The sequence below is a fragment of the Bos mutus genome, chromosome 16 (assembly GCF_027580195.1).
Source record: "Bos mutus isolate GX-2022 chromosome 16, NWIPB_WYAK_1.1, whole genome shotgun sequence".
Lineage (NCBI taxonomy): Eukaryota > Metazoa > Chordata > Mammalia > Artiodactyla > Bovidae > Bos > Bos mutus.
This window is the reverse complement of record NC_091632.1, coordinates 17623640-17640534: the sequence shown is the minus strand read 5'-3', so window position 1 is coordinate 17640534 and position 16895 is coordinate 17623640. Positions and strand designations below refer to the sequence as shown.

The window sequence follows — 16895 nt, the reverse complement described above, 5'->3', positions numbered from 1 at the left end:
ATGAATGAGCAAAAATGTTAGTAACCTGTTTAAGGAATTAAGAATTTAGTGTAATAAGTTATCAATGGAATGTTATGTAATTTCCAACATGCTGTACTTCATCTCATTTAGAATCTCCATCTGTTTTCTAATTCCAAAAATAATTATTAAGCATCCACTATGTGTCAGGTATTGGGGGATACAGAAAAGACTCAAATACACAAAAATCCCAGAACGTGCATCTTACTAGATGACCTAAGCAATGGAGAACAGTGTTTGCTCTGAATTAGTTGGAATCCAGAGAGTATTTCAGGACCGAAGGTTTCTCTATACGGGGATGCTGGCGCTGAGATGATGCCAGCGTGGGCCAAAATGATGGCAGTTTGAATGGGGAGCAGTAGTTAAATTCTAGATCTCCTTTAAAGGCATAGCCAGCAGGATTGACTGATGAACTGGGAGTAAGGAATGAGAGAAAAAGAATTGTCGACAACGTACGTTAGCCTGTGCCACTGTAAAATGGAATTTGTGAAGGGTTAGAAGGGTATGGTTTTGGAAAGAGCATGTAGATATATGAAGAGATTCTCTTAAGTTAGACCCTAAATTTTAACATTCTATTTTATATAACTGAACTTCTCTTGGGCATATTTGTAATGAATAGTAAGGGTCACTTTGACTTCTTAGATAAATTGTCTACACTAAGCAGAAAAATCTGGGCCAGTGTCCGCCAGTGCAGCTCCATGACACACTGCCTGTATCAGACACCCCACAAGAAGCCACTGAGACGGAGTCTCCCAGACCGTCTCAAGTTCATTGTTTAAACAACCAATGCAACGCAGCTTAGTGCTAGAGGTTACAATGTCCTCAGTTTCTAAAAACCACTTCAAAGGTCAGACAATTATTAGCAATATTAATAATTACACTGAATTTTATTAAATAATGACTTGGATATCAAATGGAGACTTATGCAAAAGGCCAAACGTTTATCTTGCCCTAGACCATAAAACTAGTCTAAGGTCAGAGCAGACTGCCTTGACCTTAGAGTAGAAGACCATGGAGTAAATGTCACTGACCTAGAATGACTTAATCAACCTCAGATTAAAGCCTGAGGTAGAACAGTAAGAGATGTGAGCTGTCAGGGAGCTACCTAAACAACCTAAATAATCAGCTACTGTGCTTAATGGCTATAATTTGGGGTAAGGCTGGTAATAATGGTTTATTTTTTTTCATGTGTTGAAGTATATGTCTGCAAAACTTACTGAATTTGGGATTCAAAAAATGAGACTGTTTATAAACACAGGATGCAACAGTAAGTCTGTATAATGACTAAGTCTCTTGGAGAATAATTTAGTGGTGGTCACGATGAGCTATAACGTGGACTTTTTGAGTTTTCACTGGGCAGAAACAAACCCTTCCCACTCTGTCTGTGAGCTTTTTTTTTCCTTCCAGACTCTAAGTAGTTTACCCAATAAACAGTTATTTCCATAGTAGAAATGGCCAAGCCGTCTAAGCTCCATAGTTAACCTATTATTATGGTTAGAAATCAAGGTTGCCATTCTTCCAGATTTTCACAGCCACACAACTTTTGACCTAGCCGATGGAAATGTCAGAGTAAACATAGGTCTTTGACCTCTTAACGAAGGCAAACATCGACATGCTAAGGTATTTATTTCACTGGCAAGTGATTCAGCACAAAAAGGCATTACGGTGGATCCGCATAATGACAGGACACTACAAATTCCTCTCAAAGGAAAATTTAAGCAAGAGTTCATCCATAAACTGTCCATGTTCTCTTATTCAGGACTTTGACAGAAGTACTCATTTGAAAACTGTAGGCACTTCATAATCTACCAATGGCAAACAATAAAATTAAAGCCTTTAGAAAATTAATTCGCGTGCCCAAATCAGAGGTCGGGCTCATGAGAGGAAATCTCATCACAAGCATATGTGCAAGAGGAGAATTCCTTTTGCACACATATTTTCGGCATAACTGTGATGGGTCCATTTTCTTCCCTTCGTTGAAAATTATGCTTTAAACCTACCTCCTTCCATGAAATAAGATAGCTGTAACCCCTCCCAATTCTCACAGCATGGCAAGCATAGCTTTCACTATGGGGTCTGTGTTTATATCCTCGGAATATTTCTTGGGCACTGAAGAATAACAGAAAAGAAGTTGCCTACATGTACCCATTCTGCTGCCTAGGGGGTGCTGAGTGGATGCAGTCAGTCCCAAAAAAGAGACCATGTTCCACTTTCAAACACTATGACATTCAATGTGATGAAAAGATAAAAGGTCAAGGGCTTAACGTTTCATTCTTTTTGTAATCCTCATATTTCACTGTTAATTTTTTACAGATTTGTGTTACTGGAAAAACATAATGCATAAAAAGGTCTGAAGCAATCATAATAGACAACCACATAAGAATAGAACAATCTGCTAAAATGTAGAGTTAAATTTTATAAGTTGAAGAAAGTGATATCCAATAAGAACTTCATGAAAAGAATGTCAAAACTGTACTCAAATCATTTCTTTCTGTACTAAAGAATCAAAGATGCAGGACAATTTTAAACTACTTGTTTGTCCCCTCTACCAAAATCATCATTTCAAGCCATTTCTTGATGTTCTTGTCCATTAGTCAAAGGACTCAACTGAACTGCTCCCGAGTTTTGGGTGGATTTTAAACAACTCGGTATTCTGAATCAGTAATTCATTTTCATCATTCCTTTGTTCAAACTCTCTTTTCAAAATCAATTTACTAGACTCTAGTTTTCTACCTCGAGAAGACCATTTTGACCAACTGTAAAAAAATTCAAACAAATGAATTTTAACTCACAAGCTGTACCAAAATTAAACAACAAAATAAGTTGTCTCCTACCTATGGTTGTAATAACAGTGCCAGCAAAGAAGAAGGAACTTCCCAAATCCCAGTGACTGATTTGATTGGAGGTGTTTCCTAAAGGTATAATCCCTGCATTTATTGCTGCCACTATTTGCTGCAAGTTTAAAAAGAAATGTATCAGTACACATGAATCACATGGAGACATCAAACAGCAAATATTCCCCCCAGACAACCCATTAGTCAAAAAGCATCAACTCTAAGGTCTACCCTTCCATTTAAAGTATACACTACAGATTAAAACTTTACACTGAAGAACTGAATACATTAAATTATAAGAAAAGTATATTTGATATCAAGAGAATGGATCTGCATAAAGTTTATCATATAGTGTTATGATATGCATTCATAATGTCATCTGGTACCACTGTTAGAAATTTATTTGAATTAACAACTAAATATAGCAATAATTTTAATAAGCACCACCGAGTTAAAAATATCAGATTGCCAACTACAATTTAAGTAGTATATAATAGCTTCATCAAAAAAAAAAGTTTTTCTAAAATGCTAGTCATTTTGAATGGTAAATATAAGTATCCAATCCTGGATTGTGTACAACAGTATAGAGTATAAAATCAGTTGTTGTTGTTCAATCGCTAAATCATGTCCGACACTGCAGCCTCAGGGACTACAGTGTGCCAGGCTTCCTGTCCTTCACCATCTCCCGGAGTTTGCTCAAACTCATGATAAAATCAGTAAGGTCCGACAGTACAGGCTAAGACGACAAGGAACAGGCAACTGCCCTTCACCATCAAGCGTAAGTCAATCCACTGATATCGAGATTCTTAGAATCTCTACAGATTTTTGTAAATTCTATGACTGTGCACATCACCGATGACTTGTAAATGACAGTCAACAATATTCATACAAGAATACTAGAATCTAGATGCTGCCTTGAGTAGTAATACTGGGAGACAGACAGAAAGATGATATTATAATCCCTTCTCAATCATCAGATGTTAGGGAGGGAAGACAGAGCTCCAGAAACACAAACACAGAAGAGAATAAGGAGAAAATGATTGTGAAAGAGATAAATACAGATTGTGGCAAAAGACGTTTCTGTTGGAAATATAGTTTTTAAATATTTATCACACAATTTCCAGACTTTAAAATTGGAAGGAACTTCATTTGATAGGCAAGGAAATTAAAGACCTAGAGAGGTAAAGTGACTTGTTTAAAGTCATACAGTTTATTGGCAAATGGATAAAAACTACACTGGGAAAATGGATGTACTACCCAAAGAACTTACTGTCAGATGTAGAAGAGCAGATAATCTCAAGCTGAAATGCAATATAAAATTTCATTTGTCTGACTTGTCTTAATCTATAGGTTGAAACGTCAAGAGTTAATTGAATTGTAAGCTTTTATTTACTTTAACAATAGTATGTATTCACTGTTTAAAAAGTTTAGGAAAATACAGAAAGGAATAAAGAAGATAATACAAATTACTCACAATTCCAGAATTGAGAGACAACTACAGTTAATGTATTAAGGTGTCTACTCCAGGCATTCTGTTATACATTCTACATAGCCAGCCTTACGCACTATATGAAATGTATTCTCTATTTTTATTTAATATTATTCTACATGTGGTTTTCCTTGCAATTACCACATTTACTTAATCACTGCCATATATGTAGACATACATGCTGTTCTAAAATTTGTTTAATTATAAAAACTGCTGTTATGAACATATTTGTGTATAAATATTTTTTTCATTTCTGAATATTTTTGTGGAAGAGATCACTAGAAATAAATTTGCCACATTGAAGATTATGAATATTTTAAAGCACTTGATATATAGTAGCAAGTAGCTATCCAAGAAGGCAGTTACAATTTATAATTGCCCCCACAGCAATTTACAAATGCAATTTACCTCTAATATTAATAATCTATCTTGACCGAACTGATAGGAATCGTTTACATTTATACGTCCTTTATTGTGAGCGAAGTTGAGTGCTAATGTTTCCTTTAACATATACTAAATGCACATGAATATACATATGTGCACATATATGCATAGCACACAAAGAAGCTAGTTTTGAGATCACTGATTTTGTTTATCCGACTCTCTACTATGAATACAATATCAGATAAGCAGGTCTCCTTAAAAATATTGAAAAATATTTTTTGCAGCTACTAACCTACTATTCTCACATAAACTTTAGAAGTATTTAGTTAAATTTTATAGAAATTTTCATGTTCACAGGTTTAAAATATTTTTGCTGTTTAGATATATGTGTAATCTATAAATTAAGTAAGGAAAATGAATACGACTATGATAGTGAAATTTCCCATCAAATAACATGGTGTGAATCTTCAATTACTGAATCTTCTTTCATATTCTGAAATAGAGCATTTTTTATTATACTTCACATAGACCTGTAAGGCTATTTTTAGATATTTTACTTTTTTATATTTTAAATTACAATTGGTTATTGCTATTGTACAGACAAATACAGGCTTCCCAGGTGGTTCAGTGGTAAAGAAACTGCCTCCCAACGCAGGAGACTTGGGTTCAATCCCTTTGTCGGGAAGATCCCTGGAGAAGGACATGGCCCCCCACTCCAGTATTCTTGCCTGGGGAATCCCAGGGACAGAGGGGCCTGGCAGGCTATTGTCATAGAGTCACAAAGAGTGGGACAACCTGAGTGACTGAGCATGCACACAAACACAAATATATATTTCCCTTCTCTGAGCCAGCAACTCTCAGATTTTTTATCTCAAAAACAATTACAGTCTCAAAAAATATTGCAGACATCCAGGAACATAGGAATGTGAGTTACAACTATTGATACTTGCATTTTTGGTTGAATTTCTAACTTTCAAATGTTTTGATTAATTCACATAAAAATAACAATGTGTTAACACATTTTTATGAAAAAGAATTATGTTTTCCAAAACAAAGATTTAGTGAGAAGACAGGCATTGTTTTAGGATTTTATAAATCTCTGAAGTGCCAGGCTTAATATAAAACAGTTACACTCTAATATATGCTTCTGCATCCAATCTGGAAAACAATATGGCAATTCCTCAAAAAATTAAAAACAGAACTACCATATAATCCAGCAGTTCTACTTCTTGGTATTTATTCATAAAACAAGAAAAACACTAATTCAAAAAGATACATGGACTTCTATGTTCAATTCAACATTATTTACAATAGTCAAGATACGGAAGCAACCTAAGGGCCCATCAATAGACAAATGGATACATGTACAATGGAATATTACTCAGCCATTAAAAAGAGTGAAATCTTGCCATGAATGGACCTAGAGGGTATTATGCTAAGTGAAATTAGTCAGAAAGAAAGAAAAATACCATATGATTTCACTTATATATGAAATCTGAAAAATACAGCAAAACATAAACAGAAGCATAGATACAAAGGACAAACTAGTGGTTGTTAGAGGGGGAAGGGCAGGGAGCTGAGTGAAGTAAACGAAGGGGACTAAGAGTACAAACTTCCTTATAAAATAAATAAGTCACCAGGATGTAATATATAGCAAAAACTTCCTTATAAAATAAATGTCACAAGGATGTAATATATAGCAAAAGGAATATAGTCAGTAACACTCTAATAATTTTGTATAGAACAGGAGGTTACTAGATTTATCAGGATGATTATTCTGTAATATATTTAAATGTTGAATCATTATGATTTACAACTGAAATGAATATAATATTGTATGTTAACTGTACTTTAATTAAAAAGTATATCTTCAACATATTCATTTATTCAAAAATATTTACCAATTGTTTATGGTGCTAGGCAATGGGGAGACAACAGGGAAGTAAAAACATGGGTGATATAATTGAAAAAAGATAAGACATGTCTTGTGATTCCACTTAATTAAGTAAAATTAATTATTTTATTCCCTAGAAGCCAGCTAAGTCCTCCAACAACTGACAATATAACATCCATAGCCAGCATCATCATTTTAGTTTATTCTTTTGCTTGTCGATGACAAGGTTCGCAGCATCACCCAGACAGTTGGATAAGTTCCACAAATTATTTAAATCCAAAAGAAGCATATGTAGACTTAGAGACAGTAATGTCTGGCAATGTGTGGGTTGTAAATAGTTATCACAGAGCTGTGATTATTGCAACAGAAGCTTTAGATGGAACCAGGAACATGTCAAATCACTGTGAGAATGAGTCTACCATGAGGTCCTTTCTCTGAAATATTCTGATAAATTTATTTTATCTATTTGTACAAGGTCCCTTGGTCAACATCCAAAGGATATCAGATGCCCTTGGTGAGGGCACTGACACAGACCTAAGAGACTCTGTAATTTCAATGTCAGTTCGGGCCATCAGAGCACTTAACAAATGCCTTTCTGAGAAGTGTTCCTGTATGTGCCATATTATGTGATTAAAGCAACAATCACCTCATGTACAATAAAAACTCACTCTTCCACTAAAGACAACTTTTATGAACAACCATATTGACAATTTATGAATAAGTTGTATTTTTTAGGTTAGGGTAAAGGAAATGTAGGACCCTCTGCATTTAATCCTAACATATTATTACCTGAAGTATTGATTAAGAGAGGACTTCCAAACATAAAACCTACAATAGAAATAGTATAAAATAATCTTCAATGGATTCACACTCAATTTTGCTTTTCAGCTCATCTACATAGAACGTGCATTAAGGAAAGGCAGTTGTATTAAATATATATATATATATATATATATATATATACCCACAAAGCTACAAAAAATGTACAAATCTAACAAAGTAAATATATATGTATAGTGAAAAAAAATGAAAGGCAGTTGCATACATGATTCTATTCAAGAATAAGAAATTAAACTTAAGAAACAGAGCTCTGAGAGGCTTATACTCCTAGAGTTGATAAAGGTAATTGCTCTTAAAAGTAATTATTAAAAAAACCTTGGTTTCCATGACAATGGTGGCTTTAGAATCAAAGTTCACTGAGTTCTAATGGGAATTTGTGCATTTTTGAATTGTACTGTTTATGTCTCAATGTCATCTGGCATTTTGGAACTATATTGAGCTTTAACAGCAAACCATGCTGACACACTTATTTGTAAGAGACTAGTATAGGTTTCAGAGAAGGCAATGGCACCCCACTCCAGTACTCTTGCCTAGAAAATCCCATGGACGGAGGAGCCTGGTGGGCTGCAGTCCATGGGGTTGCTAGGAGTCGGACACGACTGAGCGACTTCACGTTGACTTTTCACTTTCATGCATTGGAGGAGGAAATGGCAACCCACTCCAGTGTTCTTGCCTGGAGAATCCCAGGGACGGGGGAGCCTGGTGGGCTGCCGTCTATGGGGTCGCACAGAGTCGAACACGACTGAAGCGACTTAGCAGCAGCAGCAGTATAGGTTTGGAACTCAAGGCAATCGATGACAATCATGAAAATGTTCCTGGGAGTCCAATGCCCAGGAATAATTTTCTCATGTGTATTAAAGTACTTGACTAGCTTTAAGGAATAGCTATTAGAAAGTAAGCAACCCCAGGGAAGGCCTGAAGAACACACTGTTTTCAGAGTAGGTTATATTGTGAATCTTAAAATACAATTTCTGATTTCACGTTTTTTCCTCCTTTGCTCAGATGCTCAGATGTTCATGTTTACCAGAACAATACAGATTGTTCTGAAAGCCTACTACAGATTCCTCCCCTGTTAATATTATAATCAAGATGTCACTAAAATATGCTATTATACCTATAATCCTAAAAGTAGGGTCAAGCTAGTAATCTGAAAATTTGAAGTGATACAAGAATTTCAAACTGCAGGTACAAGGCACTGGCATCTAACTGGGCAACAGCAATGATGTACGGGGCTTCCCCAGTGCCTCAGCAGTAAAGAATCTGTTTGCAAGGCAGGAGATGCAGATTCAATCCCTGGGTTGGGAAGATCCCCTAGAGGAGGGCATGGCAACCCACTCCAGTATTCTTGCCTGGAAAATTCCACAAACAGAGGAGCCTGACAGGCTGCCGCCTATAGAGTTACAAAGAGTCAGACGTGACTGAAGCAACGGAGCACACAGGCACAATGATGTCCAGGAACTGGTTCAGTGACAGCTTCTTTTAACTGATATTTAAGACTGATCTCACATTTTCTCCTCTGAAAAAGAACATTATTTCTTCTACTCAACTGATATAATAGCTAAATCCAACTAGAGTTATACTGACATCTGTATAATGACAAAGTTCCTCAAAGAGGAACAAATACTCTCTTGCCAAATTTCTGTAAGACACAATTTTATACCTTTTTGGTCACTATATCTTTGTGGGGGAACTAATTTCACCCTGAGGAGGCTCTTCTTTAGGAAAGAAGTCAAATCACACATCTGACCATTTCACACAGGTCTGACCACTTCAACCATGTAAACAAGACCATTTTGAAAGACTTGAAGATGCATAATGAGGAAAGCAAAATAATTATGTTCTCATTGCCAAATGACTTTGTGGGAAGATATTATGTAGGTATCATTGCTATTTATTGTTATGCTACAAAAAACAATCATCATCCATCAATAATATGCAACGATGCTTGAGAACTTTTGCCAAAGGCTACAGGACCCTTTTTAATTTCATGGCTGCAGTCACCATCTGCAGTGATTTTGGAACCCAAAAAAATAAAGTCTGACACTGTTTCCCCAACCTAGATAGCATATTTAAAAGCAGAGACATTACTTTGCCAACAAAGGTCCGTCTAGTCAAGGCTATGGTTTTTCCAGTAGTAATGTATGGATGTGAGAGTTGGACTGTGAAGAAAGCTGAGCGCTGAAGAATTGATGCTATTGAACTGTGGTGTTGGAGAAGACTCTTGAGAGTCCCTTGGACTGCAAGGAGATCCAACCAGTCCATTCCAATGGAGATCAGCCCTGGGTGTTCATTGGAAGGAATGATGCTAAAGCTGAAACTCCAGTACTTTGGCCACCTCATGCAAAGAGTTGACTCATTGGAAAAGACTCTGATTCTGGGAGGGATTGGGGGAAGGAGGAAAAGGGGATGACAGAGGATGAGATGGCTGGATGGAGTCACCGACTCGATGGATGTGAGTTTGAGTGAACTCCAGGAGTTAGTGATGGACAGGGAGGCCTGGCGTGCTGCGATTCATGGGGTTGCAAAGAGTCGGACACGACTGACCAACTGAACTGAACTGAACTGAGAGGATCCTTATGCTCATCCCTAACCTTCTGGCTATGTACCAATATACCATGATTACCTAATATCAGATGATGTGAGCTGCTTTGGAACCAGAAAGTGAAAGTGAAAGTCACTCAGTCGTCTCCGACTCTTTGCCACCCCATAGACTATACAGTCCATGGAATTCTCCAGCAAGAATACTGGAGTGGGTAGCCTTTCCCTTCTCCAGGGGATCTTCCCAACCCAGGGATCAAACCCAGGTCTCCCGCATTGCAGGCAGATTCTTTACCAGCTGAGCCACAAGGGAAGCCCAAGAATACTGGACTGGGTAGCCTATCCCTACTTCAGGGGAACTTCCTGACCCAGGAATTAAACTGGAGTCTCCTGCATTGCATGTGGATTCTTCACCAACTGAGCTATCAGGGAAGCCCCAGATAGAACCAGAGTATCTCAAAATGGCCTTTACTCTTCCAGACTCAGCATTTAGATGCAACACTGGGAGATCCTAGGTAACCTCAATCGGCATTTTTTAATCAATGAATAATAACATTTGTTTGTCCATTTCCTAGGCACTTTTTGGAAAATCTTTATTAGCCATAAATATCTGTCTTAAATGTTATTTATAGACAACTGTTGCATAAGAAACTTCTATTCTAATGTCAGTGATAGGTTGTAGTCTTAATCACTGGGGCTGCTTTCCAGGCCATTCTACAAACTAAATCAGGTTCAGCTAAGAAGTAACATTCTAGGGTTTCATTGCAAGTTTACATACAAAGGCAACCCATGATATCCTTTGTACCACTGGAAAAATCCCCAGAAACCAAACTCATCTTCTTCGACTTGGGTCCTTTCTTGGTCTTCTGGAAAGTTAAACAGTGCCACAGGCTTCCTTGCCTGAGATATTTCTGTCAGAATGTCAATTGAGATAGTTGACAATCCAACAAGGAATCAAACAACTTTCTGAAAACCATACGGCATTAGCACACAGCTCCATAAAAACATTCCAGCAGTAGCTCTCAGCTAATGACAATACTGATTAAACTACACCAAATGGCCAATATCCAAGCACTTTTTGATCTATCAAATGACAATTTCATAATAGCATACAACAGAATGGTATATATGTTTTCATTAAGAGTTTATAACATGATAAATTTCATTGAGCCTAACACTTGTGTTGAGTGTTTAGTTGCTAAGTCATGTCCGACTCTTTGCCACTCTTTGGACCGTAGCTCCCCAGGCTCCTCTGTCCATGGGACTTCCCAGGCAAGAATACTGGAGTGGGTTGTCATTTCCTTCTCCAGAGGATCATCCTGACCCAGGGATCAAATTCACATCTCCTGAGTCTCCTGCACTGCAGGCAGATTCTTTACCCACTGAGCCATCATACTGCAGAATTAAAGCTGACTCTAATAAGCAGGAAACTATTAACAGCAAATTAATTTAGTATGGTCTTGCATATAGTCCTACTGTGAAGGATATGTATGTGTTAGCTTAAGAAGAATTCTATATGGTTGAGAATGCTATTCTGAGAAAATATGAACTAACCACTGCATCCTTATTGGAAATTCACGTTATGTCCAACTTTTGCACACATCTCAGAAATCAGGTGATATTATCTACTATTTAAGATGATAACATTTGCTATCAGTAAATGTGTATATTCATCTTTTGACATCAAATATTTCATACTACATGTACAATTCTAACCTCTGGTTTAATAAATGAACCTGAAACACATTATGTAACTTATTTCCTAACAAAAATCAGTCAAGATAAAAAAAATTCTATAGTTACATAAAGATGACATTTTTTTTCTTTTTTTTTTTCCCTGTCTAGGATAATTAGAGGCACCTACATAAATTCAAAAAAGAAAGATAAATTCCAAAATTATATATCACAATTAAATGAACTGTTTTAAGTATCGGCAAAGGTCAGATTTCTAAATCTAACATCAACATTTTTATTTTTAAAAGATATATTTCTGATTTTATATACAGAATAAAGATGGAGTAGAACATTTGCATATTTCATACAGAACACAGGTGATTACATCATTCTATATTTAGAGTCTGGTAAAGGAGGAAGTTTTCAAGGTCTCCCCAGAGTATATCTTTTAAGTCAGAAAGGTAATATGCAGTACTGTTTTTAATCTTTTGTCTTTGTTGGACACAATTTGAGTCAAAACACATTTCCTATTATCTTAAAAAGGCTTTCAAAGCCCTTAGAATGTGTTTCCACACAATGCATGACCTAAGTTTAACCACACATTAATTAGAAACTTCTTGTAAAGAAGAGTCCTTTCTGTAAAAAACGCAAAAAGCTTAATTCTTAATGCTTAGAAAGGATAGTATTACCTACAGAAAGCAATTTCCACATACCAGATTTTAGAAAGCACCTCTAAAAGTAAACATCTGGCTTACCTTCCCAAGACTTTTTCTTTCTATTTAAGGACTATGCCATTGCATGTCAAAGCTATTTTTATACACACTAATGAAGTGTACAGCTTTTTTCTTGTTCTTTTGTAAGTGTAAATTTATTTCCTACTAGTAGAAACAAAAGCTTAAAGTCCAAAGTAGGAAACAGCAGAAAGCTGGAGGTGGATGTTATCAACAGGGCCAGAAGCAAGAGGCACATCACAGGGTATGAGGGTCGCCTTCCCTGTTTTATCCACTCTGGAAGCTGTTTTCAAATCATACAAGTTATAGACATATATACATTTGTGTATATACAATATTGAACATTTGGAAAAATAAGAATTAAAATGTTCACTCACTGTCCCTGAAAACGCTTTTTTTTTTACAACATGCATATATTCAATTTTTGGTTTTAATAGTTGTCATAATTAATGTGCTTTCAAGTTTTCATCTAATATAAGCATGTTCCAAGGCATTTTGAAGTCATCAAAATCTCACTGAGTAGCTACATACTACTCTTCTATCATTAAATGAATTTGTATAACAGAATCCAAGTTCAGGTGATCATTTGAAAGATGATTATAGAGATGATTTATACATCAGACAAGGATCAAACTGGAAACACTGAAATTGTGCTATTCTTTTAATCCTGCATGAAATGACACTGTGATATAGAAACAATAAAACATGGCCAAGATCTGAGTCCTTGTAACTCTGAAAGAGCCAAAAAAAATACATGTACAAGCAAGCAGACTGAAACCTGCATTTCCCCAGCTGTGCATTTTTCCATGAACTTTCCTACATTCCATATTATGGTCCATTAATATTCTATCAGAATGTTAATCTCTGTCTATCTGTCCCTTTCCACCTCATCTCAGCATAAATTGCGGGGGGCGGGGGGGTTGGTTAATGGAAGAAAAGGAAAATTTGGAGAGAGGAGAGGGAGCAAGAAGTCAGAAAGAAACAAAAGAACAAGTAGAAAAGAAAAAGATAAAGGCTGTTTAGTTAACAAAAAGACAGGTCTAGAAGAATAAGATAGGAACTTAATACAAGTTATCGTCACACTCTGTCTAGGAAGTTCTTTTGAAAGAGGTTATCCTTAAAATAGGATTTGGGTAGGTGGAGGAGTGAGATCAAGGAGACACAGCACCAGGCAATATTTTTACACCAGTTTGCCCAAGGCACACCACCAACCAGCATTTATTCATGCTCTGTTTTTAAAGCCTGAAGTTCTAAACTGATGGAAAAAAATAGTCCAGGATGGAACAAAGGCAGTTTTACTCCGTCAATTTCACACATCCATAGAATTCCCAAATTTGGAGATTCTGTTGGCCTTTTCCACAGAATGTCACAGGCTTCCACTTATTTGATTTTCCATCACACTTAAGCATAGATTTCCATAATAGATACCAGTTTAAACAAAAACGTGCTTAACACCTACACAAAATTGATGCCAGGGGAAATAGTTAGGGAAGCTATTCAGGTTTTCACAGAAAGGCAACCTCTTTTTCATAATATATTTTAAAAACAAGTGAATTTTTCCTGCCCTTCCTGAATATGTAAGTAAAACATCATGACAAGGATTGAAAATCTTAAGGTGTATGTACACCTGCAGAGTCAACAAAGTAAGTAGTTAACCCAGTTTGTGTTACAGTAAACCAAAATTCCCACACCACAAAACAGTCACCTGTAAAGGCAAAATATCACAATACTAAAACATTCCAATAATATTCTGATAATCAGTCCCTCTGTTTCAGGCACCACAAAGTTCATGGATTTCTCACTTCAACTGAACTGACTCATTGCCATTAATAAGCCTACAAGAAATGTCTATGCTTTCAAGATCCAGGTAAAACTTCTTAACACATTGCAGAGTAGATTTACGAATGACTTGCTAACATTATGCAGAGAATAGGAAGTTTTGCAAAACTGCTTAATATGTTAATATGTCTGGGCTCTTAATGTCACAAAATCAAGTCAGAAAAAACATAATATATGAATAACTTCCCAAAATGTAGTGATTCATACTTAGTCTGTCTTAGCTTCTTAGGTTTTCTAAAAATTTCCCCCATCTTTCTCAATTACACACTCATACACTCACCAGTTACAGCAAATGTGAATTGGTGGAAATCCATTTTGTCGAAAATAGGAGCCTGATAGAATTTCTTACACTTTTTCAAGCCAAGTGGAATGATGGAGCTACCCTTTGACACCTGTCCAGTAGTTAATGCACAAAAACGCAATTAAACTCTTCCCTCGGGCACCTCTCAGCCTGACTTAGGAGTGTCATAACACCCATCTGCACTGAAAACGAGCCTGGCGTCCTCTCCTCATGTTTTTTACGTTAGTCACTCACATATGCAGTATTGTTTGTCTTCATTCACACAGACACCCATCCCAAGACCATTTCAGAGCACAGCAACCTAGGACAGGGTCGCTGTTGTTTAGTTGCTAAGTTCTGTCTGACTCTTGTGTGACCCCATGGACTGCAGCCCACCAGGCTCCTCTGTCCATGGGATTTTCCAGGCAAGAATACTGGAAGGAGTTGCCATTTCCTTCTCCAGGGAAATCTTCCTGGCCCAGGGACCTACGAAAGGGAAGATGCCCTAAAAGCCATGTGATAAGCATGAGACTAGAGGGCCCCCTCTGCTCAGAAGCCCAGGATATGAAGACACCATTACCGGGGCAGCCTGTGCTGGAGCCTGGGTTTAGTGCCTGGAGAGGTACCAAGACGGGCTAAACATACTTTGTGATCTTCACTTCTCCTGCCCTCCAAACTCCTTCAACACCAGAATGTGTTTATGCTAGTGGGATGAGCAGGATAGACTATGTTTAAACTGGGCAGAAAGAGAGAGGACTGAAAAGTCACAGTAAAGCAACACTTACTCACTTTTTTCATTTTTAGTCCCCTGCCGTGTGCAACTATCGTGTGTGTTCCAAACAGCTATCTCTCCTTAAGGAACTATTGGGAACCAGCAGTGCAAGACCTGAGATGCTTCATCATCTCATAAAAATAACCCTGTGATCACTATCAGTAATGGTATCATTTGACAGGAATTAGGTGTTTCAAACGTATTTTCCACAAAAGCTGAGGTATAGAGAGACTAAATGGATCATGAGTTTCAAAGTAAGTAAACAAATAATAAAATAACCAGAAAAATCAGTCACTGGTCTCGGTGTTACAGTTTAGATGTATTATAGCTTTGGGTCGGAGAAGGCAATGGCACCCCGCTCCAGTACTCTTGCCTGGAAAATCCCATGGATGGAGGAGCCTGGTGGGCTACAGTCCACGGGGTCGCTAAGAGTCAGACACAACTGAGCGACTTCCCTTTCACTTTTCACTTTCCTGCATTGGAGAAGGAAATGGCAACCCATTCCAGTGTTCTCGCCTGGAGAATCCCAGGGACGGCGGAGCCTGGTGGGCTGCCGCCTATGGGGTCACACAGAGTCGGACAGAACTGAAGTGACTTAGCAGCAGCAGCAGCAGCAGCATAGCTTTGGGTACCTAGCTTTAGAGACAACTATTATTTATAGTATTATTTATATGTGATAACACTTTGAAAGTTCCAAGTAGGAACTACATTTATAAATGAATTTTTTTAAGTAATAGTCCCATTCATAAGTTTGAAGCTGGGTGAACATCTTGTTTATTTTGTCTACCTGTGTATAATACACCCCAAATGCCCATCAGGCCTTGTCTTGTATCTTTGTGTCACACATGGCCTGTATGTCTAGCGTAATACTGATTGCTCAAGGATTATTTGTGGCAAAGGTTGTGCTTACTGATTTCTAAGCACACATAAAATCACTAACAAGAGCTGATAAGAGTTCTAATTGCATATTACAGGTCATGGTAAAGAGAGTAAGACTTTGCAGTAGCGTTGGACACAGCTGATCTCTCCCACCTGGCAACGTGTCTGGCTCACAGAACACCACAGTCTAGCCTTCCTCAAATCTCCCTGACTTCTGTCTCATCCCCCTCACCTTTGAGCCCATGATTCTGTTCTCTATCCACTCACACACTCTTAAGTGATTTCATTTAAACTCAAGGCTTTCAATATTGTCAATATGATGATAACTCCCAGAGGTATTCTTCATCCTGCACCATTCCCTGCATGGATGTCTGAAAGGCAACTTAAACCGACCACATGCCAAGTCGAACTTCTAAGCTCCTTCCTGAACCTGCTCCATATGAGTTTTTCCCATCTCAACAGTTGGCAACTCTATTTTTCCAGTTTTTTAGGTCCAAAACCTATGAATCATTCTTGACTCCTTTCTCTCACACCTCACATCAAAATCTGCTAGTTTTACCCTCAAAAGATCCCAATGTGAAATTTCATCACATTCACTGCTTCCCTGCTCATCCAGGTCACCACTATCTCCCCCTGGGCTCTTGCAGTGGATTTCCGACTTCATCCACTACATTCTACTCCTCACAGGGCAACCATAGTGATCCCTTTAAGCTATAAGTCAGA

General features: G+C 37.4%; 1 protein-coding gene across 3 annotated transcripts in view; it reads right to left on the bottom strand.

Annotated features, from left to right (window-relative positions):
* KCNK2 (potassium two pore domain channel subfamily K member 2) overlaps nucleotides 1-16895 on the bottom strand; it is a 252288-nt gene that overhangs the window by 94574 nt on the left and 140819 nt on the right. For all 3 annotated transcript variants that reach the window (XM_005901277.2, XM_070384776.1, XM_070384777.1), the window contains one exon: nucleotides 2853-2970. In XM_005901277.2, coding sequence (XP_005901339.1) covers nucleotides 2853-2970 — 118 coding nt within the window. The remainder of the gene's footprint in view (nucleotides 1-2852; nucleotides 2971-16895) is intronic.